The following is a 17,273-nucleotide window of genomic DNA, read 5'->3' as shown; positions in this document are numbered from 1 at the left end:
TTTTCTGCTGCAATTTGTCTTTTGATGCGTCCATTTTCTCCCTCCCAGGGCAGAATTAGCAGTGCAGCACAAAGTTCCATTCAAGGAAGAACAAAGCCTGGCCCACGGTCCCTCCCACCCAGGACCATGTCGAGGGCCACCCTGCAGGGCCAGTTCCCTTTCATGCACCAGCCTTTGTGGGAAAGGGGGGTGTTTTCTGAAAGCAGCCCAGGAATCACACCTGCCCCACCTCTGGCCTTGGCATGCCCGAAATGGGCTGAGTGTCAGAGGTCACACTGAGGGTCACCAGGCAGCCTAAAGGACTAGGGGGAGGTAAGGCAGGCTTCCAGTCCACCTGCTGGCCAGTCTGAGTTCTGCCCTGTGCACTGTCGCCCTCACCCCCACCCACTCTTGCTGCCTTAAAGAAAGAAACCTCCTTTGCATGACAGGAAGCAGGGTAGTTCCCAGAAGTGTACTGCAAACCTAAAAACACCGCAAACCCCTCTTTCATCACCACCTGGATGACTGAAGAGAAACAGAAAGCCACTCTTAACCCCTGAGAAGCTGGGCTCACACTGAGAGAACATGCTGTGGCCTCCCGCCCACCGGACAGATGAGGAAACCCACGCCTGAAGTACGAAAGTGACGAGCAGAAGCCCCACAGCCCCGGGGATGACAGCAGACGCTCCTGAAAATCCAGGAATCTGCAACGCAGTGCCTGTGGGAGGCAGACAGGTAAAGGACATGTCCTCAGACACCAAGACGCTTTGTCCTGATGTTAAACATATTCAAATATTCAGTGCTTCCAGGGAGAGAGATGCTCTGTCCCTCCTCTTGAACCTTTCTGTTTTCTTCATCGATAGTGTTTTCTAACCTTTGCTAGAGGTAGGGGTACAAGCTCTTTGTCTTCTCCAGAAGATTGGCCGTGTGTCTGTGAGCCAGCGGCAGGGGTGGTGGGGACTCTGGTGCCCTGCATGCCAGGCCCTGCCAGCCGGGCTGCTGGGCGCTGGGCAGCCGCAGATCTCTGTGAGCTCTCCCAAGTTGCACATAGGCTCAGATGCTTCAAAACCTCCTTGCAGCCCGAACACAACAGAACCCCACATGGGGGTGACAGACCCCCAGCCCGGGACTCCTGCACAGAGTCCGGGAGGCATGGAGGACGCAAAACTTTAGGGGGGAGTGCATCAGACCAAGTCATCATCTCACCTGGACTGAGTGCTCCTTCCTTGTCCACAACCAGGTATGATTTGGTTAGGTGCTCGGCAAGAGGGACACAGAGACCTTTCAGGATGACTGGAGGAATGGATTTGTCTGTCTAGCTCTCCGTCTGATGATGCATTGGAGCCTGGGCTTTCGTATGTCATCCCACCCTCGTGACCCCTCCAGGAGCTGGAATCCAATGGTGCGTGACTCCTTTGCCCAGAAAAAAACACTAGAGCAGTAACAGGGGCTCATTCATTTCTGTTAAGATCTTGCTTTTCAATCTTGATGTTGGTCTTTTGCATGTGAAGTTGGCAGGTATTCTTCTGGGCATGGAAAAGGAAGAAATTTCATGAAAGTGACTGCACACGTAAGAATCAACCCATCTCTGCATTCATTTAGGGAGCAAATATTTAATAAGCACCTATCATGTGCCAGGCCCTGAAATTAGGTGCTAAGGGATAAAATCAAGAGGCAAGCAATCACTGAAAAACAAAAGCAAGATGGGGGTGAGTTTGTATGGGCATGTGCCTTTTAAACTACTTAAGAGATACAATTGGATGAAATAGCCCTGTACAAAAACCAGCAAATATTTTGTCTATTTATATGTTACTGTACGCATAGAAAAAATTCTGGAGCAAGGTATGCTGTTTTATCACTAAAACTGTTAAGAATGGTATCTCTGGGTGGGTTTTCGCTTCCGATGCTGTGCATGTTCATGGTAGTCTAATTGATTGTAACAGACATGTTCTGCTTCCATAATCAGAGAAAAACCAAGAAAGTTAAATAATAGCAATTTTAACGGGAAGAAAAGATGGCTATCCCAAGTGCTGGAGCAGATGTGAGAAGGCAGGCACTCTACACTCCCTGGCTGGGAGGATAACTTGGCATAATTTGGGGAATTAGCTGACCACATCTAGTCAAGTTGCAGGAGAACATGGCCTTTGACATGGTGATTCCAGGTCTGGTAATGTGCCCTGGAGGAATTCACACGCATGGCACATGTGTGCACAAGATGTTCATTGCATTGTCTGTGGCGGTGCAGGAATTGGTGACTACGCGTGGACCAGCCTGGGAGGGAATATATACACCGTGAGATGTTCACACAAGAGAAAACTCTATCACAGTTAAAAATAAATAATCCAACCCTACGTATGTCCACATGAGTAAAACTTGAAAATAATGTTGAAAGAAATTAGGAAGTGGTATTATATGTAACGTTTGATTCCACTTGTGTGAATTTTTAAAACACTCAAGGGGTGCCTGGGTGGCTCAGTTGGTTTGGCTTAGGTCATGATCTCATGGATTGTGAGTTCGAGCCCCGCATCAGGTTGTGTGCTGACAACTGGGAGCCTGGAGCCTGCTTCAGATTCTGTGTCTCCCTCTCTTTCTGCCCCTCCCCTTTTTGTGCTCTGTTTCTCTCTGTCTCTCAAAAACAAATAAATGTAAACAAAATTTTTTTTAAATAAAACACTCAGGGCAGTGTTTCTTTAAGGCTATTGCTTATGGAGCCAAATATAAATGATAAAAGTCTAAAAATATGTGTGGGAATCATCCACACTGACCTCAGAGTGATTGTTTCCTCTGAGGAGGGAAGAGAGACAGAAAGCCGATGGGACGGGGAAGGGAGACAAGGGGAACTTTCTGTGGAGTCATCACTGTTACAGTCCTTAAAAAAAAAAAAAAAAGATGTGAGGCCGATTTGGCAAATCTGGTAATGGGTCATCAGGTAAGTCACTGTAGTATTTTCTGCACTTAAACACTTCTGCCTGTCTGATGCATGTGAGCTGATCTCACTAGTTTGTCGTGCGTTCCCCTGATGACCTGTGAATTGACTGGTTTTCCCATGTGTATTGTGTATCCTAATTCCCACTTTTCCCGAGCGTATTAACAGTGGAAAGTGGAGTAAGCAGTCCCCCTGAAAGATGCCCGTTGAGATGAAGACATGCGCAGGTGGAGGCACCCTTCAGGCGGGGGGCTCTGCAGGTGGGGGGCGGGGCGGGCCTGCGGACTGGAGACGTGAAGTGGGAGCCAGGGAGACGCAGGGGAGGCACCAAAAGAGTGGTGAGCTTGCCCCGGGCTGGAATGCTGGGAGCCGTGGGCCTGGGACTCCTCTCCCTTGTGCCTGGAAAGAATGATACCTGGTGTGCGGCTGGGGGGCGAGGGGAGAGAAATCAGAGAAGTGAGAAGCTTCTGAGGGAAGGGGGGGTCAGGGGCGCTAAATGTGGCAAAGATGCCCTAAAGGGTGCCATTAGGTTTGCCTCATGGGGGTTTCAAGCGGCCTTGGTGAGGGTGGTGTGCGGTGCATGGAGACAGAAGCGCAAAGCTGGGGAGACAGGAGGTATATGTGACGCCAGAGCCCAGTAAAGAAATGACATCGGTGTGGGCCAGACAAGAGTGGTCTGCAGAGAGATGTTGGGCCATTCAGAAATTCCTGATGCAGGTACTACAGTCATTTTCCTGGGGCACTTAGAGGCAGAACTCTGGGCTTGTTTCTTCAACTCCTGCCTCCAGACATAGCTCTGAGCACATCACCACCCTCTTCACAAACGCCAGCTCCCTGCTGTCCACACGTATAGGGACATCAGTCCAGCTTGATCCTTAAAAGCCCATTGTGATATGGCCTCTGTCACCTCCTCTGCCTCATCTCCCACTTCCTCCACCAACTCCTGAGGGCTCTTTGCTGGCTGCAGGGGAGGACACAGTAGCGCCGTGTCAAACAGAAGTACTGCCCTGCTCCAGACCCTTTCCGTGCCCCAGGCTCTGGGATTCTAGCTGTTCCCTGGCCTCCTCCCTCACCCTTGCTCTGTGACTGCGCCCCACGTGCTTTTGCCTCCAGCACTGGAGGTGCCCAGCACACAGCAGGAGCTCACAAGTGAGGATGCCTCACATCATCCTAGGAGAGCCCACATCAGAATAGAACTCACTGCACAGTCAGGTGCTGGTTTTTGGAATTGGCATTGATCAGGAAAAGCGATTTAAAAGATGGCTGGGGGGTGGCAGAGGGAGTATTTATTCAGTGTAGGACAGTATTGCCTTCCTGTCTGAGGCTCCTGGGGAAATAGTACCTGGTGAGCCTGTGAAACTGAGTACATTAGAGTCATCTGGAGTTAAATTTGGAATTGGGATGAGTTAGGAAAAATCTATGCTCATTGAATACAAAATGCAATTGTCTGTCAGCGCAGGGACTGAAGTATCTGCAGCAAATTATATTTAAGACTCTATTGTCACAGGCAGATTAGCTAATGCTTGATTTTAAGTATAGGCTTCTAATGCTATTACTCCTGGTTAGCTCTGCCTGGCAGGTAACCTTGTGGAACAAATGACTGCATTGCTTGAATAACATATTTGATCAAACAGGACAATTCTTTCAAAAATTGAGTTCTCTGTGGCAATTTGAGACCTGTAATCAGCAAATTAGATGATTACAGCAGGGATAAAAATAGTCTCCTAACAATGTCCAAGGTATAAATGTGATTTGAATTTCAAAATGTTGAACATGTGGTAGGAAAATGCACGGTTGGGTAGATATGACTAGACATTATCAGATTTGATTTCTCTTTCCAACTCTGCTCTGAGCTACTGCCTGATTTTGCCCAAATAAACTCCAATATCTTTTGTGTCTGAGTTAGAGGCTAGAAGTATATCTTGCACTGTGCTCCAAACCTTAAAGGGCTCAAAAGCTTTACTTATCTGCCTTTAGGAACTTAGTCCGTGTGAACCCTAGCCTCACCTACTTATCCCCTTGGTATGAAATCCATGAAACACCGAGGTGTCCAAGTTCCACACAGGTAAGCTGGCGTTGGAAAGCCTTGGACAGGCACCACCTGAAGACCAGTGTTTTCTTTCTTCAGCACAGGGGGAGGGGAGGGGTAGACATCAGAGCGGCTCTGGTGAGGTCTAGCCAGCGAACTGTGAGCTGGGGCAGGACGTGAGGATGTGGTTTGTTCTACCGCAATCCAATCAGGCTTCATGGTTGGTCAATAAGTTACTCTTAGTTTCTCCTCTAACACAAGGAAGTTAGACTAAGGGGCCACGTCACCTCCTTCTCTGGGTCCTTCCTGCTCACCATCTCTGCCTCAGAGTGTCTGTTCACCCAGGTTGACCAGAACTGCCATTTTCACCGCTGATGTCTGGCAACAGCAGGCCTCACCTGGTCTTAGCTGAATAACGGAACAAAACTGACTTGGCAGATGGGTATGCAGAGCCATCGGTGAGGGGCCGAAGGTCGTACTACTAGCAAAAGGAGGTCCTTAAATCAGGGAAAGTTGATTTTCCTTACTCACCTTCTGTGGCAGGGCCACAGAACATATTTATTGATTACTGTGAATTTCACTTATCCATCCAGGACTCATCCTTTATGAGCACAGGATATTGAGTCACCCATGGCAACACTGCCATGTAATAAAAACAAAAACAAAACACTGATGTCCAGAAATGCAACACTCTTAAGTCTACATATAAGGCATCCTCATCTCCGTGGGCCCAGCAATGCTCTGTGATACAAGGGCCAAACAACCTACGTGTTTGCTGCAAACATGCTTCCGAACCAGCTACCTTGCACGTGCCGAGCCCTCAAACTTACCTAAAGGTCTGAGAAACAGAAATGTTTTCAGTGCCATAGTTTTGCATAGAAAATGCCAAGTATAAATTAATGACTTCTAGGATTTTTCCAAGTTACTTACAAATGATCACCATTTAAAATTCACTGCTTTTTTTTTTTTTAAAGTGGGAACATCTCTGCCTAAGATGAAGAAATAATTGGCCAGGAGTACCATTTGACTATTATTAAATGTAGATTTATAATGCATTTCTTAGGAAAGCTGTATTAAAGCTTCGAAAACGTTAACATCACAACGTGAAAGAGGAGGGTCTCTCTCCTTCATCTAAATATGGTACAGTTTTAAAATGGCTGTTTCTCTACTTCAGCCATGATTTTGCAAAATGAGATAAAATACCAAGTCAAAAGTAAGTGGGATTTATTTGCCCATTCACCCTCCCTTTTATGAACCCACACATAACCAAAGCACTGCGAGGAAGTAGAACACAAAACTTGGCATGACCACTACCACGAGAATGTTCAACAAAATGCAGTGTGAACTGTACACATTAGGCCTTAAAGTGGCCAGCGCCCCCTCCATTAGCAAGGCACCCGGTAACTGCGCCGATGGTCAGAGAACAGACCGCACGCTGACATCTGCCCTTGAGCTACATGTAATGTTATTTGACATTTTCTTCTTCTAACTTTGGTTTTAGGCTGCATTATGTTAACAAGTTCTCCAAACAAAAGTTCTCTAGGTTGAGATTTGAGTAAGGACGAAGAGCATTAGGTAACACTAATTACAGATTCTTTATGTCCTTTGGCCTGTCCTAGGGCAGAAATTATACTTAGGAATCCTCTTGGATGCAGACATATGACTTCCCCACTACTGCCAAAGCCAGCCAGTGAGCTGCCCCTGAGCAGCCACTGTGCAGGGCATTGTGGGAGAAATGCCAAAAGGTTTCCAGGGGACCCGTGGGAGGCCTTCAAGGCTGCACCTACAGCTCACATCAAAAGTTTTCTTTTAAATATATTTGCTTGAAAGGTGTGAGCTTCAGGAAGTATGAAGAGAACCTGATATAGCCACATTCACAGCTGACTTCTAACTTAAATGATCAGACATAGCTCATAAAACCAGCTGTCTCAAAGACAGTGTTATCTTTATTAAAAAACGACAGACATAGCAGCACTTACAAAATAACAGTTCATAAAAGGCATTGTATACTGTCAACTGATAGTGTGAAAAGGGCAGGCCCCTGCACAGCTGGTTGTGGGCTCCACATCACAACGCTCACAACCACCTGTTTCGCTCAGTATAACACAACCCAGAACACCCAGGGGAAGACCAACAGCGATGTGGCACTCCGACTTCAAGCTTTTGTTATCTGTGTGAATAGTCAATCAAGTCAAGTATCACCCTCCTTAGCAGCATCTGGAGCACTCATTGGTGTTCTGGAGGTGGCTGGTGTACTTGACCCACTTATTTTAAAAAAATCTAAGCATTCAATAAAAAACACTTCTCCCTGTCCAATGCCATCCACAGAAACACTTCGGTTGCGAAGAGACATGCTCCTCCTTTTAAATATCTGTAAAAGCTAATGCGTGTCTCTGCCGCGGTGCACAGAGAGAACTCGGAGCAGGCACGTCCGCACAACTGTCTTTGGTGGAGATTGCTGGTGCGGTCATACGGTCCCCTGCCCGCTGCTCTGCTTCTTGCTGCTCTGTGGAGGAGTGAGGACCCCAGTGGGGAGAGGAGAAATCCTATTTTGTTCAGACAATATGGCTTTCTTTGCTTGGGCTTTGTCCTGTTAAAAATAAGAGTGAGAAATGTTAAAATGGAAGAGTGTATCCTTTGGGCTTCACGTTCTGCGTGCTCTTTTCTATGGAAACAAGGGGGGAAAGAACAATCTAAAAGTCTCTGGTCTACATGCTATTTAGACACAGCATCTATTGACCACAACTTTTCTTTTTATAAGGAACTAAAAGAATTGGAGTTTCTGGGACATCTGGAGCCTGCCTGAAGAAAAGTGAAGAGGCTAGTTACGCAATCTTAAGAATTTATCTAGGAAACAAGGAAGGCTACTGACCAGCAAATCCAAGCTGTTTATATGGGTCTGGATGTTGTGTGCATCTTCAGCAGGAACTCCCCTGAAGTGCTTGAGCTTTGAACTTCCTGTCTCCCTTATCACCATGGCAAATGGCACCATCCACTTGACACACTTCTCTATATCACACCACTGATACCCTGCAATGAAAATAAATTTTAGGCTCAACTGGTTTGTAAGTTTAATAGACCTTGTGAATGCACCAGAAAGCCAACGTACCTGAAACCTTTTGCATCAATTCAGAGGAAGAGAAATGATACAAGGCAGAAGCAGCAAGTACACCATAGGGAAATTCTAAGCAGCCAACATCCAGGACACAAAGATCTAAAAGCTATGGAGAAGAAAAGAACACTGAGGCAGACGGCCATCGCACATCCCTTCTAGAGTTACGCAATCTAATGACGGGGTGGGTAGCCCCACAGAGGGAAGAGTCACTTACCTCTGCAATCTGTATGAAGATCTGCTGGGGGTACTGTGGTAGAAGCACTTCATATAAGTCATTCAGATATGCAACCTGCATATATACATTCAGCCAGGACACAATGGTAAGGGGACTTAAATGCCACTTAAGGGCCTAAGGGAAAACAGAAAAGAGACCAACGGTTCAGAAAAGAAAAAGATATTTCTGCTCCCCTTGGACCTCTAAAGAAGTTCCAAACACAGCCATGTTCCACGCCACAATGTGTCCAGCTGGAGAACACCTAGCCAGATGCACTCACACTAATGTGGAAAAGCTATTATGTATGCATTCTTAAAAAAGACCTGAAAAATTAACTTGTAACCTACCTTCATAATGATTAATTCCATGCTAAGAATTTCCTCTCCCGAACAAGCCCCATCTGTAACATACGCAAACTGGTGAAGCTTTGGAGGATAGATTTCCTAAAAGCAAATATAAGGGAGAAACAACTTATAAAAAATCTCTAATTGTTCTAACTTATAACGTACATCCAAATATTGTTTTTAGTATTTTACCATGAAAAGAGAGAGGAAACGCCAGGGAATACATACAGGAGCTACTCTGCTGGCCGAAATGTATTCACTGTGAAAGAAACTCCCCACTCCCCGCCCCCACCAGACCCATAAAGAAATGCATAAATACAACTTCTACTCAGTGGAGGGAGTTTTGAAATGTTCACCTTTTTTAATACCTTTAGCAACATGTTTGCAAGTTAGGCCCATTCACCCTTCTAAACACTCCAAAATTTTAATTGTCTTGGGTCCGAGTTCAAGTTTTTGGCTTAAGGTAACTACATTAACCTAAATATTTAACGGACTCAGTACTTCTCTCACTTGTTGGTTAATTTCTAGTCCTTTCTGCGTATCTTTACTTTAGATGACCTCAAATGAGAAAAATGTACACAAAAAGTTGGCCTCTTCTAGTAATCACAGAGGATCTCAAGAAACAGCACATGCCACATAACATTTGAAAATTATCTACCTCGAGTTTGGCAGCAATAAATAAAGATGAAATCCCAATAAGCTGTAAAAGCGTTTTTACAATATTTTGTTGTGTTGCCATATACCGATCAAAGAAATCCTGTGCCAAGTAAAATGTCTCTCTATGAAGTTTATAGACTTCACACACCTGAAAAGAAAAAAAGTAAGTTTTAGAGCAGTTTCTTGAAAAAAGACAAAAGTAAAACAAAAAAACAGTTGCCATGAGTTTTGGCGAAGCACAATATAACCAAATCAAGAGAGAACTTTGCTTTGCTGAAAGGATTGTCACCTTGTTTGTCCCCAGGCACACACACAAGGATTAAGTGTTCTATGATCTACGTAATAATAGTAAGAGCAAATCTTCATAGGCTGGGGGAGAAAGGTATGTTCATCACCTGGTAAAGCAGAATTTTCATGGAAATACTATGAACAATTATCTCGAACTATAATGTGAGGACCGTGCCTGCCCTGCCCACCTCCTAGGATCGCTGAGAGTCAGGGTAAAATGGTGTGCATGAGGGAGCTGAGGACGACCAAGGAAATGTTAGACCTCACCCATTACCACCATCAAATGTCTGATTATGCACATAAAACTGCTATTCCTAAACTGGCCTTCCCAGGTATAAGTGAAATTCATGGGCTTAAAAAGTAGAAAAGACACCCATGAAAACAGAACAGTAATAGAAAATTCCGTCAGTTACCAAAGAGGATTTCTAAAGTCCAGGCTAGGGTATATTTACAGTCAGTTCTCATAAAGGAACACAATTATAATCAGAAGTGAACCTAGAGCTTCTGTCCTCTCGGGAACAAACTCTCGACCTCTGTCGCCAGCCCGCACTGGGCACACAGCCTGAGCTCCGCCTTTCCCGCGCGTGGGCCGGCTTCCTGGCTGGGCTAGAGGCTGAGAAAAGCATCACTGCACACAAGCCTCAAGCACTGTCTCAGCGAGGACGCAAGGGTTACCGTTCTTTTCTGTCTTTTCAATGGGATTACATGACTTTCTCTTGACAGGCTTTCAGAGAAAAACCTTCCTTCAAGTATTTGGCATCAACTGCATTATACAAAATAGAACATGTCAGTCACAGTGTCTAAGGAGCTGAAGCCTGGGAGAATACAGGACGCCACATCTAATGCTTCAAGGCATTATAAATTGACCCACAGGACCCGGAAAGTCCATGTGCCATAGTGGGCCCGCGGAAGTCCCCTCCATGGCCCCTAGTTTTAAGCAGGCCTGCCAAAGAACTCAGCACAGAAAATGTTACTACATCCAGAGACCAGTAAAGAAAAGTCAATTAATGGTATAAACAGCTATCTTGCCGACGCTGGTAAGCTGCACTCCATCCAGACTATGGCTAATCCATATAAACTCTGCAAGGGAAACATTACAGGAGAGAAAACCAAGATTCTAAGTTGAATGACTTGCCTAATGAAGACACATAGATGGCGGCAGCAGGGGACGTGTGTGACTCAAGGATGAGTGCGACGGGCACGTATACCCTTGGATACACACTTTCCGAAGAGTACACAGCAGTTTGTTTTTGGGGAATATTTAGGCACTCAACTTCCATCCGTCCTTTCCCATAAGATGGATCTGCCTGAGATGTCCTTCAACATTACAGAAGAAATCCCATTTCTCATCACCCAAGGCTTACAAAGGTGTCCAAGAAGCATCCCTAAACTGAGGCACTACTGAGTCACCCATATTTCCTCTCAGAAGGAGGTACACTGTCCATACAATATTGTTTTTTATTTAATAATTACCCATCAAAACAGGTAATCCTTGTTCTTTTCCTTAATTTTTTTAATGTTTATTTTTGAGAGAGAGGGGTAGGGAAGGGGCCGAGAAAGAGGGAGACAGAGGATCTGAAGTGGGCTCTGTGCTGACAGCGGAGAGCTAGATGCGGGGCTCAAACCCATGAACCATGAGAGCCTGACCTGAGCCAAAGTTGGCTGCTTAGCTGACTGAGCCGCCCAGGTGCCCTAATACTTGTTCTCTTGATCAACTGCTGCAGAGAAGTACAACCGTGTGGCCAATAACACACTTGAACAATATATTTTGTTAAGAGGATATTCTGTGGGGAAAGAGAAATGGATCTAAAGAGTTAAAAAGGAACAATCTAAGCTCTCTGAGTGTTAAAGATAAGCCTGTTCCTATATTCCTAAAACTTATGATAGTGGCTATCACATAGCTGTTATCTGCATTCCACTGGATATATTTAAAAGTAATTTAATTAACAAAGACCAAATATCAATATTTACAGGTCAGTGGAAAATAGAACTTCTGTAATTATCTGAACTTTGAAGAGAAAGACCAGATGCCAACTTAAAAACATCGAAGACGTAAAGAGCCTTCAGAAATTCTAGGGAAGAATGCTGCGGCATACACTCCACAGCTTCACAGTCTCAGAATGTGTCAGTAGGATCAAACGCACAGAGACCGTAACGGCACAGAAGATTCTAGAAGAGGTCAAGGCTTCCAGGCAGCAGGAAGCCTCGAGCTCACCTCCATTAACCAATCCAGAAGAACGGCTCGCATCCTAGGCTGCAGGAGAGGGTGCCGCTGCATGAAGCGCTTATCCCGTAAGTATGTCTTTTCCTTGTTTAACATAATTTTCCAAACCTCGTCTCTATTTGCCCAGCTACAAAAGACAAAACCAAGTGAAGAAGAAAAGGCGGGTGTCAGTATGCACCCGTTCTAGCGCGGTGAGACGGGGCACGAGGAGGAAGGGCTCCGGGAGGCACGGGGCAGTCAGCTTACTTCAGGAGAGGCAGTGGGGAGGCTCTGGAGGGCCCGAAACTCTGAGGCCCGCATGTGGAACTTGGGTATGTTGGCTCATCCTCTTCTTTGTCAGGTGTAGGAATCAAGGAGCAGGGGTTTTCACACGCTGAATTACCGTCCCAAGGCTATAAAAGAGAAAGAAAAAGGTCTTCTTAAACATTTGATGTAAACCAGCTATTTTTACATTCATCGATTTGTAGGACACCTAGTAAAACAGAAAATGTCAACACTGCAGAGCGACCTCCAGACCTAAAAACATATTCTGGCTTAAATTAAGATGAAGATGGAACGGGTAAGTAATGATGCCAAGCTTTCATTTCATTTGTCAGAATTTGTTAGGAGTCTATACAGTAAATACATAAGAAAACTACAAAGTCAGTAGCATTGTGTCCTCCACACTGTTATACTCATAAGTACCTGAGCAGTAAGATGGATGCCAAGAGGGGCATAAGGTAAAACACCAACACCTCTTACAATACAATAAAAACAAAACAAAACCACAAGTCCATTTGTGGATCAGTACGATACTGGGCATAAATTCTGAAATATCTCATGAGATTATCTGGTCACAACTCAAAAATTTGTTTTTTAACAAGTACAACTAATTTACTAACATTCCTTAAAAGTGAAAGAATTTCCAAGAGAGGTATTTAGTTACATAAGCACCCCACATTCACAAGTATAAAAGATAAAAAATGTAAATTGATTACCATCTGTATTTAAAGTCTCCCCACCTTATTAAAATAAAAACCCATCAAATGTAACATCTTTGGGTGTAAGAACAGCCTAATTATTACATGATGGGCACCTTTTGTTTTCCTTAACTCAAAACAAAACAAAAAAGAATATCTGCCTGGTTAAAACCAGATCCAGGAATGGTCACAGGCTATACTAAGGAGTCTGTGGAGACAGAAGCCAGATACCCCTGAAGACCTTTGAATTCTACCCCCAAAGTCTTGCAAAAAAAAAGATTCAAATAACTGGTAAGTGAATAAACCATCATTAAAAACCCAAGCAATTTGCTTTTCTTTTAAAGGTTCCAGATCTTTAATTTTCTTCAATTTTCAATATTTGGAAAATACTAAGGTCATTTTGCCATTTAGAAAGTTTTCTCTTTAAGGCTACTCTGTTTATTATCCTACCCTGAAAAGAAACCTATGATTGATTTTTTGAGTTAGAAGAGTGACTTTGTTGACAAAATGGCAGGTAACAACCCTACCATCATGGAAGCGCTGTGGAAGTCTGAGGCTGTGGCATTTTTTTAAGCAGACAGCTCATGAAGGCTGACTAGAGAAGAACAGGGACAACGGGAGGACTAGAAATGAGCGTGGGGCCTTGCGCGCCAGGTGCTGCCTGGGAACTACGGCAGAGGTGTGCTATCACAGCACACTGGCCGCTCTCAGAGGAAGCCAGAGCGCTTTCAGCGTGCTCAGCGAGCGAAGCAGGATGAGGCTCTTCTCCACCCAGGGTGCAAAGAACTGGGCATGCAAATTAGCCATGACAACTCCTGCCAACAGCTGTTCCAGAAGGGCAGCCTCCTCTTCCAGCTCTGGTATCACGTGCTGGTGGCATTTCCTTGACTCAAAAAGGGTCACATTACAAGTGCTTCAAGTTGCTCTTCATTCAAGAATGAATTCTGGTTTTGAAGGCAGAGGCTGGGAACCACCCTCTAGAGCCAGATGGCCGAAATAGCAGAGAGCAGGCTTTTGGGGATAAAATGGCAGCAGTTTCCAACCTGCAGGTTCATAGACAAATCGGGTGAACCACAAGTGGACACATGGTTCTGAAAGTTGGCCATTAACTTGAGCCTATACTGGGTTTCAAAGGAGGTGAGATCGACTCAACTTTAGGAAGGAATGGGATAAGAGCAAGAGACCAATTTTGACTATTTCTAATCACTTCTGCGTCCTTATGCCACTTTTAATTAAGAACTACCTATGTAAAATTAGGTCTGAGAAGTAACTCATGCAAAGTCCAGCATTTCATGTTGGGTCTTATGCAAAAAATTAAACAACAAAATGGGTGTGTTAAATGGATTTTAGATAAAAGGATATTCTTTTTGTTAAGAAAGGCCTCAGGTTAAGGGGCGCCTGGGTGGCTCAGCCGGTTAAGCGTCCGGCTTCAGCTCAGGTCATGATCTCACAGTTCGTGGGTTTGAGCCCCGCATCGGGCTCTGTGCTGACAGCTCAGAGCCTGGAGCCTGTCTTCAGATTCTGTGTCTCCCTCTCTCTGTGACCCTCCCCTGCTTACACTGTCTCTGTCTCTCAAAAATATAAATAAATAAAAAAAAACCTTAAAAAAAAAAAGAAAGGCCTCAGGTTAGAATCAAAGGTTCTCTGTGGTCTTGATGAAGCAGTTATAAGGAGTTTAGCAAATGGCTACAAGTGGCTCAAGACTATTGTACTGGGTTGAACTGTAATTCCTGAGAAAAATTTTGTGCCATTAATAGGCAAAAAGGTTGTGTTACCCCAACAAGTCTAGTTTCATGAATCTACACAGAGAAATAACAGAAGACAACAATTCCTCTGTAAACAGACAATTTTCAAGCCACCTGCTCTACAAAGTATGCAGAAACGGGTTGTCATTAATTTCTGAACAACCATGAAAACTCCTTCTAGTTGGTAGGAAATGATATGGCTATTCATGTACCACAGTTATCAACTGTTCGCAGTTTAGGGATAGGACCACAGACAGCCCCACTTAGGCACCCTAGCACTGCTCAGATCACCCTTGAGAACACAAACTACTCTAAAACTCTTAAGTCAATATGGATGCCTTTGCTTCATTGCTCAGTTGAAAATCTCATTCAAAAGCAGCTGGGAAAATAAGCAACGTTGAGTTTCACAAAGTGGAGATTCAGTTTATCATATCCCACAAACCTCAAATTGCTTCAAGTTTTTTTGTTTTGTTTTGTTTTTTAAGGAGAGAAAAAGAAAAGGAAAGAGCTGAAATGCACCGTCTCATTTCTTTCCCTAAAGTGAATGAACTATTTCTTCTTCTAATAGAGAAGGAAATCAACCCCCTGTTCAGTTTTCGGTGGACTGCCCCAGAAAGGTGATTCCTAGGATCTTATGTGCAGTGATAACTATTACTCTGCAAACCCACTGCTTTAAAGCCCTTCACTCTTCCAGAACCAGGTAGGGCTGTTGCCTAGCCCAACAAAGTGACATGCTGCCCACTGCTAACCTAGTTGGGACCACTGCCCTCAGCTCAAATACTATTCCTGCGCGGCTTGTATCGGTGATAGGCTCCGAAGGCCTGATCCACCAGTTTGGAGATAGGCTGCTTCCCCTGCTGGAGCCATTAACTATGGTCTCCAGCCATTTCTGGAGGTAGAGAGATAACACAAGGTTTTTCGGCTAACAAGTTCTGATATTGCAATGATACCATGAGCACGCAGGAAATTTGGTGGTAACTCCATGAAGGAGAGGCACGAGAAGTGGATGAGTCCATTAAAAAAGTGTTGAGACAAGTGTATCATTACACAGAATGTTCCACTAACACTGTGGCTGAGGCCAGGTTGGGCCCCGGACAGCAGTGATCACTGTAGGTAACTGCTAGATGGGCTGAGAACTTCCAGAAGGGGGGAAAAGTTAGAAGCCTGACCTAAAGTGGATGGGAGGGGAATGGAAGTCCTTAAGCACCATGATGGAAAAACAGTAGCGTGGATGGGGAGAATTCATGGTTGCTTGCCAACAGACACAAACCCCCTTCATCATACCCAAAGAGCTCTGTGTCAGGAGCCCTCCCCCCAGTTCACCAGCCCGGAGACAAGGCTCTAGGATGAACTCCGCCCCTGGCTTGCACAGGACTCTGGGTTACTTTCTTCCTCTGAGTCTGAGTTTCCTCAAGGGCAAAAGGAGAGCACTGAGTTATTTGATGTCCATTCTGGTTCTTCCAGACATCAGCGCATATTTGTAATCTCAAAGGTGCCGGTCAGGAACACAAGACCTCCCTGGAATCCCAAAGCTGGCAGAGGTCAGTCCCACTGACAGGCATAGAGCTCAGCCAGATGTACTATAGCCAAAGGTAGAGAAAAACCCCTTCAGCAGGAGGGTTTTGGAGACTGAGACTCAATTTAACTCACACCGAGCACAAGGCCCTCCACCTAAGCCCAATTAGCAAGTGTACCTACCTGACTGCTGCACTGGCTTCTCACAGTCCTGTCAATTTTTGCAATTTCTTCATCTGGATCCTGCAAAAACTAACATAAAAGAACCCCCACCCTGTTAGGAAACACACCAAACAACCCAAAGACAAAAACAGAAAAGAGAGAGAGTTGGTTAGGTTCTAGGCAGCATTTCTGCCAATGCACCCCATTCACCCCCTATCAAGAAACATGTGGTGGAGCCCACTCTGGTACCCAGGTAAGATGGGGGGGGGTCTCCTCCCCCACCTGTCTCCTTTGTACTCACAACAGCCACATTTGCCTTCCTTTTCCTGGAGCGAACAGAGACATCGGTGCCACTTTCCTCTTTCATGGTGTCCTGTTCCTTCGCATCCCTGCAAAGCCAGGGTGGCACAGAGGTCAGGGTGAATTCTCCCCAAAACTAGGTCCACCCCTCCCCCACCCGCTTAACACCCTTCCCGTCCCCCCCTAGCGACCCGGCCACTCACCTCTCCCTTCTCTCCCTCGGCATGGCTTGGGGTGCGGGATCAGATCTCAGGCCTTGGGGGCACAAACCGGGCAATGGGGTGAGGACGACCAGAGGTGGGGGCCCAGGGCCTGCCGGTCCGCCCCGGACACCCCTCCCCCTCCCGCGCTGGCGGCGGCGGGAGCCTCCCGGGCCGGTCAGGAAAATGGCCGATGGGCCCGGGGTGGCCTGTCACCCGCGGCGCCGCCACCAACCCGCGATGCCGGGTCCGAACCCGGGGTTGGGGGTCCCGCACAGCCCCCGGGGATTCCCGCTTGCCCATCGCCTTCCTTGGGGACTGGGCTGCCTCAGTCTCCCCCTCAATACTTTCCCCTGGTCGGTCTCTGAGCCACCCTACCGGGGCACCCCATGCTAACGACTCGGGGACCCGGCGACCCGGCCTCGCCCCACCCCCACCCTGGCCCGGCCCGACCCGGGCGCTCTGGGAGTCCTCGCCGCCGCACCATCCCGCAGCCCTGCGGCCCCACGGCAGGGCCCTTACCCGAAGCCGTCTCCGCGGCAGGCAGGCGGCACGAGCCGAGGCCCGAGGCAGGAGGCAGAGGCGAGCGGGAAGCCGGGAGGCGGGAGGCGGCGGC

At 46.2% G+C, this 17,273-nt stretch overlaps 1 protein-coding gene and 1 long non-coding RNA gene across 4 annotated transcripts; one reads left to right on the top strand and one right to left on the bottom strand.

Moving 5' to 3' along the window:
- The first annotated feature begins 455 nt into the window (after positions 1–455).
- LOC115280240 lies at positions 456–14,184 on the top strand. 3 transcript variants are annotated; one of them, XR_003903718.1, is made up of 7 exons: positions 456–714; positions 1,220–1,381; positions 4,883–4,970; positions 7,696–11,037; positions 11,526–11,844; positions 12,244–12,335; positions 13,313–14,184. It is a non-coding gene; the product is annotated as an uncharacterized LOC115280240 (long non-coding RNA). The 3 variants fall into 3 exon arrangements; XR_003903719.1 differs by lacking the exon at positions 4,883–4,970 and having other exon boundaries at positions 7,696–10,984; XR_003903717.1 differs by lacking the exon at positions 4,883–4,970.
- CCNE1 (cyclin E1) lies at positions 6,846–17,267 on the bottom strand. The gene is made up of 12 exons (XM_029924995.1): positions 17,180–17,267; positions 16,661–16,712; positions 16,459–16,546; positions 16,179–16,247; positions 12,023–12,168; positions 11,768–11,903; positions 9,266–9,412; positions 8,611–8,706; positions 8,264–8,398; positions 8,044–8,155; positions 7,807–7,964; positions 6,846–7,524 (listed from the first exon to the last, which is right to left on the bottom strand). Exons 2-12 carry the CDS (start codon positions 16,681–16,683, stop codon positions 7,402–7,404), a joined length of 1,233 nt encoding a protein of 410 aa, XP_029780855.1. The 5' UTR covers positions 16,684–16,712; positions 17,180–17,267; the 3' UTR covers positions 6,846–7,401.
- Between the last annotated feature and the right edge of the window lie 6 nt (positions 17,268–17,273).

This window comes from Suricata suricatta, chromosome 16 (genome assembly GCF_006229205.1).
Source record: "Suricata suricatta isolate VVHF042 chromosome 16, meerkat_22Aug2017_6uvM2_HiC, whole genome shotgun sequence".
Lineage (NCBI taxonomy): Eukaryota > Metazoa > Chordata > Mammalia > Carnivora > Herpestidae > Suricata > Suricata suricatta.
This window is presented reverse-complemented; position numbering and strand designations above follow the sequence as displayed.

Bases quoted from the DNA above. Each gene is read 5' to 3' on its own strand.
- CCNE1 (XM_029924995.1), bottom strand. From the start codon at position 16,683: ATGCCGAGGGAGAGAAGGGAGAG. The intron at 16,248-16,458 runs GTGAGTACAAAG...CTTTTATGTTAG, and splicing joins GGAAGGCAAATGTGGCTGTT to TTTTTGCAGGATCCAGATGA. The intron at 8,156-8,263 runs GTAAGTGACTCT...TCTTCTCCATAG, and splicing joins TCTTCATACAGATTGCAGAG to CTTTTAGATCTTTGTGTCCT.